The sequence below is a fragment of the Plodia interpunctella genome, chromosome 16 (assembly GCF_027563975.2).
Source record: "Plodia interpunctella isolate USDA-ARS_2022_Savannah chromosome 16, ilPloInte3.2, whole genome shotgun sequence".
In the NCBI taxonomy this organism is placed as follows: domain Eukaryota; kingdom Metazoa; phylum Arthropoda; class Insecta; order Lepidoptera; family Pyralidae; genus Plodia; species Plodia interpunctella.
In genome coordinates, this window is record NC_071309.1 from 7,243,645 (window position 1) to 7,265,934 (window position 22,290).

At 35.6% G+C, this 22,290-nt stretch overlaps 3 protein-coding genes across 5 annotated transcripts in view; 1 reads left to right on the forward strand and 2 right to left on the reverse strand.

Annotated features, from left to right (window-relative positions):
• Positions 1 to 962, forward strand: part of LOC128676530 (pyrokinin-1 receptor-like) — a 45,349-nt gene extending 44,387 nt beyond the window's left edge. Inside the window, exon 6 of one of the 2 annotated variants that reach the window (XM_053756678.1) lies at positions 873 to 962. In XM_053756678.1, coding sequence (XP_053612653.1) covers positions 873 to 896 — 24 coding nt within the window. In that variant the 3' untranslated portion in view covers positions 897 to 962. The remainder of the gene's footprint in view (positions 1 to 872) is intronic. The other variant, XM_053756675.1, reaches the window with a different exon arrangement.
• On the reverse strand, positions 769 to 5,265 carry LOC128676531 (neuropeptides capa receptor-like). The gene is made up of 4 exons (XM_053756681.1): positions 4,433 to 5,265; positions 2,932 to 3,029; positions 1,457 to 1,561; positions 769 to 939 (listed from the first exon to the last, which is right to left on the reverse strand). Exons 1-4 carry the CDS (start codon positions 5,175 to 5,177, stop codon positions 859 to 861), a joined length of 1,029 nt encoding a protein of 342 aa, XP_053612656.1. The 5' UTR covers positions 5,178 to 5,265; the 3' UTR covers positions 769 to 858.
• Positions 5,266 to 8,248: 2,983 nt separating this feature from the next.
• Positions 8,249 to 21,136, reverse strand: LOC128676795 (acyl-CoA Delta-9 desaturase). Of its 2 annotated transcripts, none has more exons than XM_053757128.1 (5): positions 20,978 to 21,136; positions 16,156 to 16,379; positions 14,119 to 14,249; positions 9,911 to 10,116; positions 8,249 to 9,435 (listed from the first exon to the last, which is right to left on the reverse strand). In XM_053757128.1, the coding sequence occupies exons 2-5, from the start codon at positions 16,373 to 16,375 to the stop codon at positions 8,931 to 8,933; spliced, it is 1,062 nt and encodes a 353-aa protein (XP_053613103.1). In that variant the 5' UTR covers positions 16,376 to 16,379; positions 20,978 to 21,136; the 3' UTR covers positions 8,249 to 8,930. The 2 variants fall into 2 exon arrangements, with proteins under 2 accessions (XP_053613103.1, XP_053613104.1); XM_053757129.1 differs by lacking the exon at positions 20,978 to 21,136 and adding an exon at positions 17,095 to 17,241.
• Positions 21,137 to 22,290: the final 1,154 nt, after the last annotated feature.

A 22,290-nucleotide genomic window follows, 5' to 3' on the forward strand; every position in this document is an offset into this window, starting at 1 on the left:
CCCTGGGCTCCGTCACTTAAAGGCTGAGGAATTAACTTATATGAGAGATATGTTAGTCGATAACAATCATCCAACATAAGTAAGTAGTTACATGCAATTGGAAGTGGAAGTAAGTGAGAACTTCATTGAACTAATTTCTTATCGGAATATATCAAATGGAAATAAAATTTACAGTCTATATCAGATAGACAATAAGTGAATGGAGGAATGGAGGCGTAGTGCTCGCCCGCCGCCCGCCGCCCATGCAAGCAATTTGCAGGTGGATGCATCCAATATGACTCCTAGCAGATTCCATGTAGGTGGACTGCTTCAGTCGGCCAGCAACGGGCAAATAGGTCACGCATTTTTATAAGTATCAATTTTTTTCCTATCAGACAGCATAATCAACAATTTACGCCTTCTTTAGCTGTTGAAGAGAGTCAATGATAAATATTTAAAAAATCATTTCATACAACAGCCAAGCCACATTGCATACTCCCATTGTGAAGACGTGGGCAACAGTTATTAATCACTGAATACTTCCGGATAAGTAGTAACCAGGTATTTGAAGATTATGATGACATCATCATCAGCAAATAGGTACTATTATTACTTCATTGGAAATTCTATCAATCAGTTCCACGTGTGTCTGTGTTCGACTGCTTGTATATAAACGGATAATTTATTACAAGAGTACGACAGACAAATTATAATTAAGTATTCCGATTATTTCAATATTCAGTGTATACAGTAGTTAAATCAAATAAATAAAAAACAATTTTCTCTCTTGTTTATCCGATTTCATTTTACAACAAAAATTAAGCTGCTGCAATCTCCGTGGAGATATGCACGTTGTTTCAAGGTTTGTGTACATTGTATTTATTTGATTGCAGAATTGGGTCGCCCTGGTGTATTAGTTATCTTCGTACCATACCGTAAACGTCTGCCTTTGAAGAAGTCCTGTAAATATACATTTTATATTTAATTAAATTCAATAGAAACACAAATCTATCTTGCCTAATCTTTCTTATTATTTTATAAGCTAGATTATTTTAATCTGTAATTGTAAGCCGCAACATGGGTTTCTCGTTTTCTGACCATTTGGAAATGACCACAAACCACAACGTATTGTGAGCGTTTTTTTTTGCTCGGCGACAATATCAATAAATTTGTATAATTTAGGAAGGAAGTATTTATTGGGGAAGTAAGTATTATCACCCTAACTAGGATCCCCCGTTGTGACCACAAAATTAAATAATTAAAGATAAACCTCGATGTCGATGAACTTTCAACGTTTTGTGTTAAAACATGCCCTTTTGAGGACTGGATCCGCGCCTGATAGCATTTACAAATCTCGTGTACAAAAAAGTGAATTTAATTAACTGATTTTTTTTAATGATTCCCCCTCTTTCTTTACAAATGCATGGCTGCTCCAACAACAATGTTCGCAGACCGCACCCAACTGAAACCCACTTACTTTGAAAGCTTGTCGAAATTTCCGCGACATAAGGCTGTATAAGATGGGATTTATGGCAGTCGACACGTATCCATTGTAACACAGGAAGTTTAAAATCCGCCACACCTGGAAACGATAACGAGATCTACATTATAATTAAAATTCTAGATTTTACTAATCTTATATTAACTATAACTATAAATTCAAAAGTTTGAATGTGAGTGAGTAAAAAATGTTTGTTACCAAATCACGCATCTAATCTTCATAACGGATTTTGGTGAAATTTTCAATTTTTTTGTATCACGTGGAATGAAACACATTCACTTCGCAAAATTAGGTACTTTAGTATTTCGAACGATTTTATCTGGTTATATTCGAGCTTTTTGTTAGACATAATTAGATTCGTTATCGATGGATTCCAACTTCCTGTTACAGTCAGGCGCAAAATGTAGCTTTAAATGGGTTTTCTACTTTCTATATTTTTATTGTTTATTTTATTGTGAAGTTCACACACATATGAATATAGTTAACAGCTATTGCATCATGAAAAGATTTGAACAAATTTTATTTTTATGCCTTAAAAATAAATTCCAAATCTCTGTAGTATGCCTTTACCCTCTATTTAAACTATTTTACATTTAATTTGAAAAAGTTTCCATTTGTAAGCAATTCATTGTTCTAGTTCTTTTAACTTTTCGGGTGTTGTTTAAATCACACTCACTACCTACCACCTACCTAAGGTATATATTTACAAAAGGCCGTCAATCACACAGCAGTTTTATTTTATAAAAATGTAGGTAATCCTTTTGAGGATATCTTCAGCTATTCGCCATCCTATACCCACATATTATAAAGTTGAATCGTGGCACAGAGTTCGAGGAAAATTGACTTAATTTTCCCTCCGGTGCCCTACTGAGACGTGGCTAATCGCAGGGACTGATATTTGATTAAAACATTAATTCCTTCTCAATTATTAAGTTGAACAAGTAATATAATATTAAATTACGATATAATTAATTGATTAGGTACTTAGATACGAGATGCCCATGATAAACAAAAAAATGTTTTTGAAGTTCCATTCAAACAGCATACATTACATGGCGCGATTTAGAGAAGAGTTCGGAAGTCAGTCTATCTAATCCGGCCTTTACAAATACGTGCTTTATACTTCATGATTTGCATATACTCTCACATAGTGAGATTTCCCGGTTTCTTCTCAGCCGTTGGGCGTCGAAGCCGTGACCATTTTCCTACTTTTTCGTCTCCACTTCGGACGGTCGTCGGCATCCCTAGTTATCAGACCGTCAGTTATATACTTATATAAGTACTTATTCGTTTTTCATCCGCAAGTTCGCAACTGTCATATTAATCATGCAGCTAATAACAAAAATAAAACCTAAAACCAATAAATTATGTTAATAAAAAACGTTTGAATCGTGTCTAATTGAAATAATCCAAACATTTAAATTTTCAGTTTTATATGTAGTTCAACTTACACTGTAAGAGTCTTCGTACTTGAATCCGGGATGGCTGAACATGATCCGTAGAATGCAGTACGGGAACCAGCAGAAGAAGAATGATGCCGCCACCGCCGCTGGAACAAACGATGAAGCTCGTCAACTCAAAGAGTAAAGTAATTGTCGTCACTTGTTGCGTATCTATTACTCGCTAGGTCGCCGCTTCCTACAGCGGCGGGTCCTGGTGAAGAAGCTGAGCACTCTAACTACGCTGTTCAATTCATTTTTAACCCCCGAAGTCAGAAGAGATGTAGTTATTAAGTTTAACGTGTCTGTGTATCTGTCCGTAGCATCCTAGCAGCCATCGTGGCTGGACCGATTTTGTGATGATCTACTTTTTTTTTGATAGAGAATTTAATCGAGAATGTTTAATGAGTTTCTTTCGGCATTTCTTCTCAGCAGTAGTCGTTCCGAAATACCAGTTGTTTGTAGCTTGTGAGAAATAATAACTATTTAATATCAAAATTGACGTGAAAAACCTATAAAGGTCTAATTTCTGAATAAGTGATGTGAATTATGAATTTGAATTTTTTAAAATGTACGTTTAGCCGTTTGGAATACATCAGCTCTTTGTAGCAGATAGGAGGATGCCAACAATTTTTGTTTTGATTATTTATTCTAACTAATACCAAGGTTTCACGATGTAGGCGCCAAAACCGCTAGGCCGTGATAGTACTGGGTGGAACACAGCTGTCGCATGCAGCTAAAACGGTGGTTTGGTTCATGTGGGCCGCAGAGGTAGAGGCAGACCAATGAGTAGGTGAGTGGTAAAGTGAGAACTTTTCCCAGCGTTTAGATACGTCATATAAAGGATAAAAACACTACCAAAATTATGCGGCCCACCTGAGGCCATATGGTTCTCATTCAATCAAAGTTCATTTCATCAATGTTATATTTATATCTCTATATTCCATCGTTATCTTAGTTAAGGTAAGGTATGTATTCTCTTAGTTAATTACTATAATGTTACCCATTATGAATGGTATAAAGTTGGATTTTGACTAAGTAGGTATTATTTTTATTTTTTGTAGAGAAAAGTTTTTATGATTTTTATACACATTTCATTAATTTGCTCTGACGAAATATACAGAGCAAAGTTTGGTTTGGTAAATATGTTTATTTTAAAAATAAACTTAGGTACAAGTTTACATAATGAGCTAAAAACCTATTTATTACATACGTAGAGTATTTAAAATTTGTCTAATAAGTCTGCGCCCTGGGGCTCCTCTTCTAGAACTTGGGATATACCTATATATCCACCCAATATTTTCAGAAGCTTTCACCTTTATCGCTTTGTAGATCTGATATTTGGAAATACAACATGTTGTCGTCATAGAAGTTGGGAAGTGACTTCACCTTAAACAATGAACCCTGATCTGAATCCTATGAGCATAATACTTCGATTCTATATATATATATATATATATATATATATATATATATGTATATGTATATTTGTATTGGATTGTTTTTTACTTACCTAACATTTTGACTGCCTTGTGTCGGTTTTGGTTTCCGTCGAAAGGACTTCTCCTCAGGTTGGTAGACTTTAATTTGATAGCCATATACAGATATAACATTAAAATCAAAGTCAAAGGCATTAAGAAGAACACCACTAATTCTATCATAAACAAAATCCTTATCGGACTCGGGATATTTATGTAACAAAATATAGACTTCTTTCGTTCGGAGAGGTCTATGAAAAATATATCAGGGATGCAGAATGCAAAGGAGATGACCCATATGATTGCCACAATTTTGTAAACACGCGATTTCAAGGCGAGTTTCTGGCGGAGGAACGGCTTGGAGACGACCAGGTATCTCTCCACGGTCAGCGCTGAGATGGTCAGCACGCTGCAGTTGCTCAGGCTGTCCCACATTATGAAGTGTATCCGACAACCTTCCTCTCCGAGCGGGTAGTAATCTGGGATCCAAATTATGTATATCTCGATTGGCACAAAGAAACACATAAGAAGATCGGTCACAGCCAAGTTAAAGAGGTAGCAGTTCGTCGGCGTTCTCATAGATCTATCTCGAATTATGACCGCACAAGTACAAACATTACCAACAATACTGAGAACCATACATATGCCCAGAATAATACTCAAAACAATTTTAACTTCTTTCGTTTCATCTAGAACATTGTCGTCTGAGAAAGCCATTCCCACAGGACCAAAAAATGTGTAAGAATCGTTTGAAAATTCTGTATCCTCGGCATCAGTCATGGTGAAGCTTTCAGCTGTTTGGGTACACTCTATAGTCCGTGGGGCTTACTTTTAAAGCCTGAGTATTGAGTGCCGAGCGACGGGTGCGACCGACAAGAGCGGCGATGAAACTAATCTAAGTGGATTGTTCGAGCCCTTGGAATTTTATATAGGGGATGACAAGAATTGAAACATTAAAAACAAGATTGATTGGTGGAAGATACTAGTACTTATACGATTAATGTTTGTTAAGTTAATGTTTTAATTTTATGGGATGACCATGACAATCTATTAATAATGTAGATGAATTAAACAAAAACTTTGTCGCCTATATAATATTAAACGTAGTGAATTTACCGAAACCTAAACAATTTAGAAATTTAGTACTACTCAACTTTATTAAAAAGATTCATAAATACTTATTAAATATTTCATGAAATGTAAAGCGTATTCTACCAAAGCTTTCATTAGATATATGAGTAATCCCGAAAATTCTTTCCTAAAACTGAAGGAAGAAATAAACCTTGTACTATAAATGCTATACATCACATTCAGTGTCTAGGGTGTAGTAGGTATCTTCGGAACCAACATTCATTCAACGTTAGCTACATTATTCCTGAGTGACATATAGGATACTTTTCCCGATATTTTAATCACGAGTTAAATGCAGTATAGTCCCAACAATAAAATAAACAAAAACAAATGCAGCTCTAATATAAATTAATGAATTTATACCAGTCTAGAGGAATCACCACTAGATAAACAAAAAATACAATTAGAAGCGTGACCCGTAACTTCTAACGTTTACAATTATAACACTAAAAGATACTATATACAGTCGGGGACAAGAACAATGAACAGGAAACACCCTGGACATGAAATTAATTTAATGTATCCACACAAGCGCCCTAAATTGATGGCAGCCACACAGTGGCGAGTGAGATAGCCCTAATTGAAATTACTATCCAGTGTAGTCCTACCATTGTGCAATGGCATCTGAAAGTAAAGTGGGCGTAGGTACTTACGCAAACTTGCACAGAAACCTTCTGGACCCTTTCATTACAAGGTTTTATAAATAAAACTCGTAATAGATATATGTATTAGGAGTGCTACGAATATGACCTAACGGATTACTCCAATGGAAAAAAAGCGAAAATAAAACCAGCCTTAAGTTTACTAAAATATGATTTACAAATGATATAATTCCGCGAGGAAATACAGATACAGATAGAGTGCCTGGAGGCAGGATGTCCCTCCCTAATTAGCTCCTTTTCTAATAGAGAGAAAGAGAGAACTGCCCAGTCCAGCCCTAACATTTTTTTCGTTAAGTAAATACGGTCACCATTACGATAATAGTAATTTTCGTGCTTGGCTTTTTGCAGAAGTTGATCTCATCATCAGAAAACTTCAAATATGCCATGCATCCGTAGTGAAAATAAGCTAAAAGATGTAAAAGATTTTTTTTATTTTGTCAGATCTCTATTTGTGGCCTAATATTGCTTTTCAAACCTCACCTGTGCTAGATACACTACACGCAAATTGCAAAAAATCCTGTAGCCACACCTACTCGTATACTAATGCTTTACGTTGACGATATATGGATACCCGCGGCAAATATTTGTTTGCCGCGTTTGGTTTGTATGGGAAAATCATGCTTCGTATCCCCTTATATTAAATATGTTGTTAAAAACACTACTTCTCTCTTCTTTGTAACAAAGGTCAATGCCCAAAAACTAACCCAGCACCGGCACAAACGAAACCTAAAATTATTTTAAAATGTGCCATTGTTTCGGTATTGCAATCGTCATGTTATCGCAGTTAAATAAACTGATGATTTTGATACACGTGAATTAAACTTTATTTCTAATCATAAACGTCTGACATAACTTTTACGTCATAAGTTTCATCGCGATGATGTATTTTTTTATCGGGACCAAACTTTTACTTTTACGTGAGTAGAATTTGAACCCTCGGGCCTTTAGATTGTGAATAGAGTCCACGGGCTCTATACAACACCAGAAAAATATTCAATTGTTTAAAAATATATTTGTGTTTTCATTCTGAATATCTTGTGTACTAAAAATGTATAAAATTGCATCAAGCATTGCATCTGGCATTTGCGCATCCATCACGCATGTGAAATTTATGGATGCAATTTCTGTCACCTTATGCCACCTGTGTCAGCCCAAGGTTATCGAGAATATGGTAGTATACACATAAGATATAATAAGAACAATATACTTAGTAGTGCGATGCATTTTTCTATCTTGTCAACATTTATCAAGTGCAATTCAATTAATTTCAAGACTGCGATTACTGCTGATTAAGAGACTATCCGTCACACATTGCTTCGCCTGTGGCACAATATAATGCTCTGTTTTGACGTGAAATAAACAAACAAGCAAACAACACTTTGAAATTGATAATATCGGTGTGGATAAAGTGGATATAGATTTCCAACAAACTTATCACGCAAGTTGTAACGATAGGCTTTGTACGGGCCAAGGACTCATACAATTCGCGAGCGTAAGCAAAATCATAAGTACTTTGTGGCGCGCGCTTTACTAAAATAAATCAGTTCACGTTCAACTCTACGTGATCTCAGTATCATTATATCCATTTTTATCAGTTTTTCCGCTCTTAATTTTACTATCATTGTTTTCCGATCTATTTATGTGTGTTTCATCATTCTATCATATTAGCAATAACTTTAATGCTATTTGTATCAAACAACATTTGGAACTTTCAGTACAGTATTATCATTGTCTATCTATCGGACTATCATTCTATCAGTCAATAAAGTACAAACCGTACAGGCTTCGCGATACTACGAAATGTCTTGTAACCTTTCGTTTTCATCGCAAGCGAAATTGTCGATCACTACAATTGCAACTTCGCAATATATACGCAGGTGTAGGCATAATGGTAATAAACAAATTGTTTGTAGCATATGTGCTACATATTTCGTAGCTCGTAGAACACCCATGGGCTACGACGCGGATCGTAGCTTTCCTGTACCGTAGCTTCAACGCGTTCAACGCTTTTATCCTACTTCATCTTACGGGGTAGTTCAAAATATAAAATAAATAATATTCTCGAGTATACCAATCTTTATTGATAGTGTGTATAGAATATTTAAATAATTTATAAAATGTAAAGCTAGTCTAAATTATCACAATTCTAAAAAAGACTAAATTTTCTATGTCTACTTGGTGAATATATTATTTAATATTATTTAGCTCTAATGGGTTTTCAGGTATTCGTTCTTACTGTCAAAGTTTAAACGAATCTACGAAACTCCACAAGTAGCTCATAAATAGTAACTATATGCAGTAGCTCATAAATAGTAACTATATTAAATCATTGACAAACTACGCTCTAAAATACAATAAACTTGTCAAAATCTATTACTCTATGTAATCTCTTTTTTATTTTATAAAGAAATGGAATAGAATTAAATAATCGTTAGCAAGGTACTGCTGCCAGCCTTCTGGGAACGTTACCTCACGGCACATTACTTCAGAGATTTGTAAATATAAAGCTATAAATATATTTCGTAGTAAGTAGTATGTTTCATCACTATTATCATTTTATTAATTAACTTTAGTTGTCAGATTTTATATTCATTTTAATTTTTTTCGCAAATAATATATTTAGGACAAATAAATTTTAGTTTAAAACCAATTTTATATTTATTCTACTAAAATATGTAACTATTTATATTGAACAATAAGTTCTAAATATTGACCATTGGCCATAAGTTTGGGCAAAGGACTATTCATCTTTGGCCGGGTTGACGATCATGGCGTCCTGCTTCTCCTCAAGCGGGACATCCTTGTCGTCCCAGCCCCACACATTGTGGCTACCATCCCCCGTGCGCTTCACTCGCGCCTCCACCACCTCCGACGACACAGTCTTCAAGTCATACGCCCAGCCGATCTTCGCCATCGTATCAATGAACAACTTGGAGAAGTTCAAAGAGTAATCTCCTAACTCAGCTGTTTTATAATCCCAGGGGAATGTGTGGTGGTAGTTGTGGAATCCTTCTCCGAGGACAACAAGGGACACGGGGCGGGTTTCCACAGGGTTGATGTTCTTGTCGTAAGGCTTGCTGCCCCACGCATGCGCAGCCGAGTTGACGAGCCACGTCACGTTAAGTACGTATACGTATCTGAATATCGCGCATACGAAATACGCGTTCCAGAGTGACTCGCCCCACAGTGTAGGTACATACGTGGGCAGAATGAAGCAAGCCAGAGGCATGAGGATTAGGTAGTATCTGGAAAGGATAATTTTATAATTGTTATAATGTAATACAAAGAAAATAAATACTTATGCATACTTCGCCTTATTTAAAATTGATATGTATTATTAAACTTTTGCACACGTCAGCAGTTCACCAACGTTCAAGAATTCATTATAAATCTTCTCGTATGGTAAAAACAAAACTTGGCAATCACGGTCATCCTTTTTCATTCCAAGTAAAATAAGAAATACTAATCGAACAGCAATGAAAAGTTTGAAAAAAACTCATGAAATTGGAAAATAAAATTCATGAATAAAGTTTTTTAATTTACTATTTTCCTTTACTAAACTAGCTGTTGGCCGCAGTTCCACACGGGGTGTGCTGTAATATTAGGATCTATTCTGTATACTATAAATCTGCTGAATGGTTTAGTTATGAAAATGACAAACAGATGTAGCATTTATAAAATTATGGATATAACACTATGGATATTTTATGAAATACATACTTTTTCTGGAAATGCAGTACGGGGTCGGCCCTCAAATCGCTGAGGTCGATGGTGGGCCCCTTCTCCTTGATCTGCGGGTGTTTGCGGACGAGCAGCCAGCCGACGTGGGAGAAGAAGAAGCCACGGGTCGCGTTGTGGGGGTCCGCGTCCGTCTCCGAGTACTTGTGGTGTAGGCGGTGGTCGCGCGCCCAGTCAATCACCGCATCCTATAATTTAGGTTTTTAAAATATCTGTCTGTACGCGATAAACAAAAAAATACCGCACGGATTTTTTTACGGTTTTCACCAAAAGATAGTGGTGATTCCTGAGGAAGGTTAGATGTATAATTTATTATGGTTTTACCCGAGCTGGGACGAACCACTGGTTTATAATACAGAAATAAGGATTTTTTCCTAGCACTCCACCATTTTTGTTGATAAAAGTTAGTCTACACTGTTAAATTTATATTTAATATACAATATATACCACGATGACTTGTTATTTACAAAAAAATCAACCTAAACTTTCCTCTCGAATCACTCTATTTAATAAAGAAATCCACATCAAAATCCGTTGCGTGATTTCAAAGAAGCTATAGAGAGATGGACAAATTTCGTGTTTAAAATCATGTGAAAGCGTGTTTGTACTTCTTCACGTCAAATCGGAGCTTTGCATTTATTGCTTGTGATTTTTGCTGTGGAGATAGTTAACGGTGGTGGTTTAATGGTTAAGACACCCGCCTATGGATCGAAAGGTCCCAGGTTCGAATCCTGTTCGTGTCACACGAGTTTGTACGAATCTAACTCATGTATAGTATTATTCATCGACCACCACTTGCTTCCGGTGACAGAAAACATAGTGAGGAAACCTGCACACTGGTTGATTATTAACTTGTGTGTGAAATGGAGAAGGCAATGGCAAACCATTCAATTACTAATGCCAAGAAAGTTGTTATATGTGTGTTTAATTCCACGCAATGCCACGACCCTCAGCCATGAGGAATACGACTATGGAGAAGAGAAGATAGTTAGCGAGCGAGATGAAGGACCTATGTCCTTTAATCAATATCGCTCGTCTATAAGGAGCCTATGCTCCTTATAGACGAGCGATGCTTCTAAATAAATACCTATACAATTACTGACTAGTATAAAATGAGGTATTTTACACAAGATACGCTTCATATGCCGACCAAACAGTTAATTTGCCAACTGAAACGTGGAAAGGCCACAAAAAACAAAGTTCAAGAAGAAGTCAAGGTCAAATTTTAATCTCAATTAATTGTAATAAGAGAGTTATCAAATTTATGCAATTATATTTTATTGCAAGCTTGTTGTTTAAAAGCCTTTATCTGTCTTATAAATTGAAAATATTCCATAGTTTTTTATTCCATTATGCCTACTCATTCTAAATTTAATGTCACTTTGAAATTATTCAAAAGCAAGCAAGTTAAAATCCAAATTGGTATACAAACTCATGTGGTTCACAGTAGTTCGTGTACATGGGCGCAGATTAGACAATACTTCCAGTTATATGGGTAATCATTAAAAAATAATATTTTTCTGAAACAGTTTTATCGAATCGAAATATTGTGTACGAACTATTCGGACAATTTTGGTAATTTATGTATGTTTTATTTCGTTGCTTAATAACTATAATTATAATGCGTAATTTCATAAATTAAGCATTATGAAATTTCACACAGGAATCTAACTATACGTATATTTTACTAGGAGTATAGCCGCCAAAGCGGTGAAATTCGATGGAATTTATTAATCCCGGGTCATTAAGTCCACGAAATGCGGCAGCCCGGGCGTCGACGAGTGCCTGTGGAAATATTCCGCGATTACAAAAGAAAATCTTCAAGTCTCAGAGGTTCGGCCCGCGAGCCAACAAATAGAAACAAATATTATATCGTTCAAATACCAAATACTTGGTAAATGGTACATCCATCAGACGATTGTAAAGTATATCTTTAAATTTCTTAGTTGGATCTACGCTCTTTGAGTATACCTTCTTCTTCTTGTCTATTATAATATCTATATATATCTATCATAATGGCTATCATACAATTTTCGATCAATATGTGGTTGCGGTTATGGCTTTGACATTCCACCTGATGGAGAAGCTTCCACCAGGTGGGGACCTTCCCTGTGCAATCTGGATAAAATAGACACCAGGCTGGTGTAGGGGGATACCACGATTCAGGGCAGCCGCAGTCGCAGCAGACCTGATGGTCATCCGCATCAAGCTGCTGGGGCTCAGGGTGGCCTTCAACAAGTGTGAGGTCATCGCCTGAAGGTGCGTCCATATCCATCGGTGGGGAACGAGTCCAGGTGAAACCATACATCAAGTACCTGGGTATCATCCTGGACTCACGCTGGGACTTCCGGGAGCACTTCAAACGACTGGCTCCCCGGATAGTCGGTGCTAATTTTTGGGTTTACATAGTATTATTGTTCAAAGTTTAATACCATGTTATCAAACACGCGCGGCGTGATACACGACAGCACATTTACACGCAATAATAAGTAAAAAAGTTGATAAATTTGGATGCAGATTTACATTTGACGCGTAGCATTAATTGATTCATACCTATGAGATACATAGATATAAATTTCAATCGGCATAAATGATGAGAATAAAATGGATTGTTTTTTCTTGTCACGTACATACGGCCATACGGCCTACCTGTTTAAAGGATTTATAAGAAGTTCTTTCGGTGATGGTGATGTGGCTCGCACGACATGTAGTTAGCATCAGCATTTTATAACAGTAAAATGGTAATCCGAAAATTCGACCCAATTTCGGGTTCGGCAAACGTTAAACCGAATACTATTCGGTAAATAAAAATGGATTGTTTTTCTAAACCGAATAGTATTCGGTTATTCGGTGAAGCCACTATTCAGCGCATCACTTTCTTACTTCATATAGCTTCTTTTATTAATTTTCCAGTTATTACTGCATACGCAATACGCATACGTGTTTTAATCCATATCGTTTTATTACGAAGCTTCTTCTTCATAATCGTATTCCTCATGACTAAGTACCGTGGTCATTATATGGAATGAAACACACGTAACAACTTTTATTACGAAGCTAGCGCAATGATAATAGTTTCGTTAGGTACCTAACTTAGTTTCGTAAAAATATTCACGTTTAATAGTCAAAGTTTTTTTCAGTGATGCTGAATGTGGTGTCACGGTGACACTTGTTTTGAAAATTCAGGATGGTGATGAAACCGCGATTGGGAGCCATTTCTTTGATCATCGAAAGTTTGGTCAATGATAGCAAGGTCAGGGTTAATATTAAAGATATCATTGATAACAAATTTTATATTCACGTTTCGATATTATGGAACGTTTGAAACGAACTAAGCTATTCACCTGCTACACAAAATGTGTCTACAAAAGCACGAGTTTGTATTATTATTCCTTGTAACAGTACAGAGGTTTTCACCGTCATTTCCTTTGATGGATCTTATAAACAGACGAAATTTTCTTCTTATAGCTGTGTGACCCCTTATGTGTCAAAACGGGCGATATGGGTACCGCATGGGTACAGTAATATAATCAATAGACAAAAAAGGTAAAAATATAATGTACTTAGTATATTTTTACATTGAAATTACGCCATATTGCCAAAATAAAATACTTATCATTTATACGCACCGTTAAGTATATGAGATATCGGAAGGTTACGATCACATGTTTGAGGGTGCGTCATAAATAAACAACGTAATTTTTAATAATTACCCTCTTGAAATATAATTATCTTGAAAACTAATTAATTAAGTTATTCCGTATATTTTGTCGCAATTTTGAATGATAGATATACAGACTATGGCGAAGCTACCGAAGGGCTATAGACGGTGCACGGGCACCGCGACCCAAGGGGCTCATGGACCCCAACGACCTGAGCGACCTATTTTATTCAGACAACTGTACTTGTATTTCATTATTGAGCAATAACAAAGAGTATTAAAATTTTTTGACATTCCACCACTTAGTGTGCTAAAATATAGCAAAATTTATCTAATTTCATACAACAGCACTATTTTTGAAACTATCTCACGCTAGGCAATGGTAGACCCTGTGGTTCGTAACATGAGAAATTGTTATTTCCTGCATGTACTCGTACACATATCTAGATCCAGTGGATTTAGTAATCACTGCTAAAGATTTCATTCAGTAGTTTGACATGTACACTGTTCAAAGCATAAGTGCATTTACCTGGAAAGCTATGGTGTTGAAGACTGTGAGGAGAACCCGCAGCGGCAAACGGGCCTTGTAGGACTTGTGGGCCCAGAGCCGGTGGGCGCCCGCCGTGATGCCCAGCCCCGAGCACAGGTACAGGAAGAATGCTGGAATAAATGGAATAGCTACAGAAACACTCTTCTTTACGTATCAAATCATGTTTTTTATTTATATTTAGAGGAACCAACAGCTGTTTTTAAAAAAATTCTCTTAAATATAAGTCGGAATGCCAATTATAAGTTTCCAATAATAAAACAAAAATAAGCTATTAAAACAAGCCACGAGGCACGAGGGGTGTTTGTACACTCAGGACAAATAAAAAGATGAGCTATCGTTTGCGGAGAGGCACCACAGTACCGAGAATTCTGAAGAGTCGACTAGCAAGAAGTGGCGCTGTATAGGAAAGAGTGGAAAATTCACTAGAATTTTGCCAATTCATTTTCCCAATGAGAAGAAAATAATGTTGGCCTCCGATACTAATCGGGGGCAACATTCTTATTGGGTCGCAGAGCCAGTGAAGTAAGTGAGCTAGCTTGTGGCTCTCGTTCTTTAGGGGCCAATTGGTTACGTGAAAAGATTTTGCGCGAATGAATAACAAACATACCATACCTAGGAATTGGCACTTTACTGTCGAATTTAAATGCGTTTCTTCATAAGATTCTCTGATATTTTGTCGAGATATCACTTAGAATTTAAACCTGTTATTCGTATATTAGCGATTTTTGTAAAAAATATTTATATTAGATAGATAGTAAATAGGTTCAAGAAATAAAAAAAATCTAAATAAAAATAATGAATTCTAATTAATTGACGTGAAAAATTATCCGTGATGATCTTATTTCTGAATAATTGTTTTTAATGTTGAAAAACCGCTATTTTATACTATAGACATATTTGACGCTTACTTAAATAATGAAATAAATACTGTAGTAAAAAACGAGGAGGAAACACTTAGTCGAACATAATAGTAAACGTAATTTAATTATTGAAACTTATCGCAACTTTTCCATATTCCATTCAATTCAAATCATTTATTGCTTTTCACAATGTACACTGTAGAATCATTTGAATAACAATTCGGAATTGCTATGGACAAATTTAAAATTATTTTCCGAAACAACTAATAATAAAAACTGAATTACATAATAATACAAATGAGATACAGCCAATACTCGCTGTATATTTTCCAATACATGCAAACGGACCAAATCTGAACCGATTTACCAGTAGGGTAACTACTACTATGAATACTTCTCTTTAAGTGAGACTGATCTCGCAAAACGTATCCTGACATTCAAGTCAGGATACGTTTTGCGTTTTCTTCAGAAAACGAGAGTAACCACTCTAATATCACTTCGCCGAGGAATCCGCAACACGAAGAGCTACATGTCCCTATTCAAAGTGATCTTTTATTTTGCAATTCATCTATACTGCTGTAGTAAAATTTATTTCCTGGCTTCAGCTTTGTGCCACTTTGGTGCCTACCTATTCTGTCGCGAAATAATTCAAGAACACTCACGAAATTACATATAGGTAGGTATTACACATTCCAATTTTTTGATCTTTGAAGACTTTACGAAATATATTTACATACCCAATCGCTTTTGTTTATAAGTAGAACCAGCAACAGACATAGAGCAGAGTTCAAATAGGTACCTATGTCAAATTTGGTTTTCACAAAGCGACGCAATTTAATTTCAAATATGGTTTGAATGATTGATACCTCTGTTATGTTTATTCATGCCACTCTAAAAAAAAAAACGACAAAAAAGTTGTCAGGTAGTCAGTCAGTACAGTAGTCAACACCCAAAAAAGTGCGTCATTCGAAAAATTGTATTTCGACTTCGTATCAATTACGTATTTATTTGAATATTGATTAAATTAACTACAACTTATATAGTGCAAACAGTGCTGTTAGCATTCAAATGGTCAAAAGGCAACTGCATCTTAGGCTTTTCTTATTAGTGTCAAGAATATTAAAGTAATATCAAATACCATAATTTAAAAACTTACCAAACAATCCAGTCGTCCACATAGCTTTGAAGAGGAACAAATAAGCACCATACACGCCGCCGATGTGTAAAAGAGCAAACAAAATGACATTTCTCCAGACAATTTGCCACTTCCTCTTCTCCGCGGACGGCGGCACCACAAAGGTGGTAGCTCCATCCTGGGCCTTATCATCGTTCTCGTACAGTACCCACGAATCTCGCTCTTGGCCTTGAGGTGGCATTTTTCTGTTACAATGAAAATATAACGTAAGATAGATGATTGTGAAAGTCCCTTTAATGAAGGTTGCAAAATTAATTAGACACTTTATCGTAATTATGGAAGACTCGTCGGAAATAAAAAGATTCCCTACCTCATTTACTTTGCAAGGCATAAGAACCGTCTCCTAGACAACGTGAAAAAAAAAATCAACATTATAATCCTAAGTTTTGTGACTAATCCTAATATTAGAAATGCGGAAGTAAGTTTGTTTGTTACTCTTCACGCTCTAACTACTGAATCAATATTCCCGAAATTTTGCATTTAGTTCAAGAGTCAGAGTACATAGGGTTTATTCATACCGAAAAAAAAACTGTTTTCATGAGAAAGTCATGCGGGCGAAGCCATAGACAAAATCTAGTTTTAAATAAGTAAATTAATTTGGTCTCGTACACTTAAAAACAACACAAAAAGCTTTTGAGACGCAACTCGAGATATTTTCAGCAAAAAATAATTTTAATTGGTTAAGTTTACAAACATTTAATGAAAAAGTCACCAAGTTTCATTAACACAAGTATTCTTTTCATGTTTTTCTTTACATAGTACTTACTTCAGTACCTACCGAAACATTAGTTATAGATAAGTCATGATAAAAACACAATAACAATCAATTTGTAGCAGATTGTATTTGTTTATTTACGTCATAAACGCGTGAATTTTAAAACGGATGGATGACAAACTAACCTTTCCTTCCGCTGCACGTTGGTTAGTTATCGCGGTTTATCAGTTTAACAACAATATCACGTTTGTGCGGAGTCGCCGGGTGAACTTGCGGACATGGGCCGCGGCTGAATGCGCGCACCGTGGCGTGATCTTATGATAGCAGCCCAATAAATTGCCCTCACGAGATGTGACCATCGCTCACAATGACTACAATTCAGCCACAATTTGGTTTCATATCGCAAATCGGTATATCTATCCGTAATTTGAAGCATTCTTTTTGCAATTGTTCGCGTTGTAGCTCGTCATAGCTCTGTCGGAACTCTACGCGGATTACATGACTGATTTCAATTATGTTAATAGTTATTTACATTTTGTTAAACATTTGTAGCTATTATCCTATTAAAGTAACAATGTGAAATAGGTAGGTACAATGCGAAAATAACTTTATTACACTTTAACGTTTAGGTATGTGTAGGTAGGTACCGGTGAAATCTTGCGTGGCTGTTCTTGATAAGGAACATAGGTATAAGCATTTTTAGGGTTCCGTAGCCGAATGGCAAAAACGGAATCCTTATAGATTAGTTATGTCTGTTTGTGTCTTAATAGATGGAGTTGGTATACTGTCGCATTAAAATTTACTTAAAAGTAGAAAAATAAATGCAATAAATTTTGGGGGTGTCTGAAACTAAAAAATGGTTTTTTTATCAAACCCATACGTGTGGGGTATCTATCGATAGGTCTTCAAAAATGATATTGAGGTTTCTAATATTATTTTTTTCTAAACTGAATAGTTTGCGCGAGAGACACTTCCAAAGTGGTAAAATGTGCCGCCGAACCCCCCCCCCCCCCTCCCCCATGTAAACTTCTAAAATAAGAGAATGATAAAACTAAAAAAATATATGATGTTCATTACTATCTCAACTTCCACCGAAAATTGGTTTGAACGATAAATAAAAACTAGGTATACGTCATAAATCGTAAACCGCAATTTACCTTTCCATCATATAGGTACCTAATTATAATGTTTACTTACTTATCAATTACTTATTTCTTAAAACAACATAACATAAAAGATCAACAAGAACTTTTAAGTTGGTTACTTGCTGAATCCTTCATGGGAGTTCGACTCGCACTTGGCCGCGTTATTAATTTTTTGTGCATGTACATACCACTTGGCTAGAACATTTCAGGTCACCTGGTGATAGATTGGTAGGTAAAAAAAGAATTATTACCAACAACTCTAATCAATGATATGAAATAGGTAATATCTTCAGAAAATAATGGACCTACTTATGTAGTTAGGTATCCTACTTCCTACTAATATTGTAAATGCGAAAGTTTTTAAGGATGTATATATACGCATAATCTACTTGACGGATTGTTATGAAATTTGGTACACGAGTAGAATATAACAAGGAATAATAATCGAAATTCCTTGGGAGCGAAGCCCTGGGATGCAGCTAGGTACTATAAGGTGAGTTGCTCCGTCAAATTTGACGTTGATTTTAACCGGCGCGTCATTGACGTAGGTATTTTGCCTTTTTCTGTGCACGTTAAAGTTAATGTCAAAGATGACGGCGCAACAAACCCTAAGTTTTACACATATAAAAAATAAAAATTGAACGAACGAAAATATTCTTGACCTAGTTTCTATTTATATTAATTACTTATCAACTTATATTAGGTAGGTACCTACTGAAGTACCTAACCTTCGTCGTCTCAACTTAGGTAAGTTACGTCTTATATTGCCTACTTATTTGTCCATGAAAAAATATTTTTTTAACTCTAAGTAATTGTTATTTATAGTTAGGTACCTAACAACTTACTCGAGTACAAACGATAAAACAACTACAAATTGTAATACTTAAGTAAAATGTTTGTTTCACGCACGCCGATTGTGTCGTAAACTCATGATCAAAACGCATTGAGGCTATGTTGCTCTTTGGATCGAGATGATACAGAATGACGCATCACACGTTCCCACTAATACAACTAGTAGATCAACAGTTGAACTAATGAGACTTATTCATTCTGTGAGACGTGAAACCATCAAACGGTCTGATTATTTGGAAATGCTGTTGTTGCCTGTCAAAAACGTTTAGCTCCTAGTCGACTAATCGCATCCACGGGAAATATGGAGTGGTATTTTTCTAGGGCGGGAACCAAATGCCCTAATGTTATCAGCCTAGCCTCATTATTGAAGTTATATCGACCTACCTGTAGATGTTCCGGTCGAGTTATCTCAATCCTAACTTATACTTAAGTGCGAAAATAAGTTTATTTGTTACCTCTTCATGCTTTATCTGCTCAACCAATCTTTTGGAAATTTTGCACATTTGGACATAGGGTATGGATATAGGGTATCTTTCATCCCGGAAAAATAAATGTTCCTGTGGGAAAATCTCGCGGGCGAAGCCGCGCGCAAAGACTGGTCAGATAGTGACATTAGTCAATCTCTACGTAACATGATTACCTAGCTACGTAGATGGTAAATGCGTTGGAACTAATGGGATGGTTCACTACCTACACGATATGTAATATGTTTCAGATACAAATTGACTAAGCTGGACCTATTTGTTAGTGATTAAATTAGGACAAGCACTACAACAATCCTCGCAGTCTAAACGAATTGAACTAGTGTATAAAGGTACCGTAGATTTTTACACAACTGACCGGCTAACTTATGTTTTCAAGGGTATAAAGTAAAGCACATTATAATAAAGATTTGCCTAAACAACGTGATTTGGGGGTGAATTATTTTAAAAAAATTAAAGTTTCCTAAACTTATTGTGTCATATATGAAAGTGCTCGTTATGAGGATCCCAAATAGTTGTTATTATTGTATAATAATATATATCCAATCTACAAGCAATGAACAATAATACATATTGTTCATTGCTTGTAGATTACAGGAAAACCTATAAAAATTCTATTAATCTATACTATTATTTTGACGACCTCGGTGGCGCAGTGGTAAAGTGCTTGCCTCTGAACCGAGAGGTCCCGGGTTCGATCCCCGGTCGGGTCATGATGGAAAATGATCTTTTTCTGATTGGCCCGGGTCTTGGATGTTTATCTTTATATGTATTTGTTATAAAATATAGTATCGTTGAGTTAGTATCCCATAACACAAGTATAACTTACTTTGGGGCTAGCTCAATCTGTGTGATTTGTAATAATATATTTATTTATTTATTACAAAGTATTAGTTTGAATGTATGAGGCTGGTAATCTCCGAAACTATCGAATCGATTTCAAAAATTCTTTCACCACTAGAAAAGTACATTATCCAAGATTGCTATAGACTATATTTTATCTCAAAAATTCCCACGGGAGTGAAGCCCCGGGCAACATCTATTTGTACATAAACCATAGCTATGGCTAGCATATGTGCAGACCTAGATCCAGTTTGGTTTTTAATTGACCTTTATGGTTGTTATTAAAATATCCAATAACAACTATAAATGTCAATTATAAAACTTAAAAGAAATCCTACATATTTATTGTTATTTTTTTTTTTAATGTCGAATATTACGGATAGTAATATAGATAAGTAGTATTCCAATACCTTCGTTGGTCGATATTTCAATAACAACCATAAAGGTCAAATTAAAAACTTAATTTAGAAAGAAGATATTTATTGTTTAAATATTATTTTTAATGTCGAATATTACGGATAATGAAATTACAATACCTTCAGTGAAATAGGATAAAGTTCTCGGCAAACATTCACAAAAATCAATACCTAAATGCTATTGCACTTACTTACTTTTTATTATCATTAGTTTTATTCGAGGGAATCCGTGGCGGGCCGCTAGCTATTTATAAAAATATAGAATTCGAGTTACGTAGGTAACTTTCTTTGATTTTAAGAAGACAATTTACATATAAAACTAACACTTACATATAAAATTTGTGCACTGAATCCAAAAGCCACTTTGCTGGCAATGGGTTTTCAAGCCAAGTTGAACAGCTACTAAATTTTTTTCCGTTATCTTACTAGAACTGTTTCAAATAAAATTCGGAAACATACTGCAAGCGTTGATCTTCATACAACCACTTTTATACAATAAGTACATCATGTATATTATAATTGTAATATATAAGCAACGCATGCTTAAAATTAATCTACGATAAAATAATAAGACTATGACCCTGTGACACGCGATGATGATGTGTCAGTGGCTGAAACCGATGTCATTTTACGTGGTCCATCTCATCATACATATGTATATGAAACTGTAAGTGAGCTATGTCTATACATAAACATTATTATTGAAAAATAATTATGGAACTAGTCTTTATATTGGGACTAACTTAGAAACCAAAACAATGTTTTTTTAGAATTTTTGTCCGTCTGTCTGTGTTTCTTCGCGCATCACACAAAAATTGAATGGAATTTGATGCTGTTTCCACAGTTGTATAGCAGATGGTCTAACTAAAAACCTATAGGTTTCATCGCTTTGTTTAGAACCTGAGATATTGACAAAAATAATTTGTGAGACGCAGACAATAAACGCGGGCGCAGCCGCAGGCAAAAGTTAGTGTAAAATGTATTTTTATCACTATATTTTTACCAAAACTATAATATGTTTTTTAACTGTTGGAAATTACTTGAGCGATAAGGCCGCCATTTCAACCTTTTATGTAGGTACTAGTTGATGCCCGCGACTTCATTCGAGTAGACTATATGACTCCAGTGGATTTTAAAAACGAAAGTGAGGATGTTTGTTAGTTATACCAAACCAATTGGAGGGATTTTATCAATTATGTAAGATCCGTCGGCATCGAAAATTAGGTCGAAACTGTTAACGCCTTCACCACGTGAAGGTACTCCCAGGATATGTTATAGTATGTGTTAGAGTAGGGCAAAATCTGTTCCAGTTTCCAAAAAATATAAAACCTGTATGTTGCACCGGCGCCCCATGGCTATACAACAAAAAAAATTTAATTCACTGTTATGCACATCATGCATTGTATTTTTATGGTGCATAAAGAGTTTACTGTAGAGCCTGTAAGCCACCAGCCACCAAACGGAAGCCACGGCGCAACACAAAGTGTCGCCTTTACTTTTACCAGTACGTGATTACGCTAATCCTAATATGATTTGGATCAAATTACTTTCACAGTTTGAAAAATTGAAAATAATTTATTTGTAGAATCGAATTGTGAGCCAGTAATGTAGGTGCCGATCATTCATATAAAAATTACAAATTC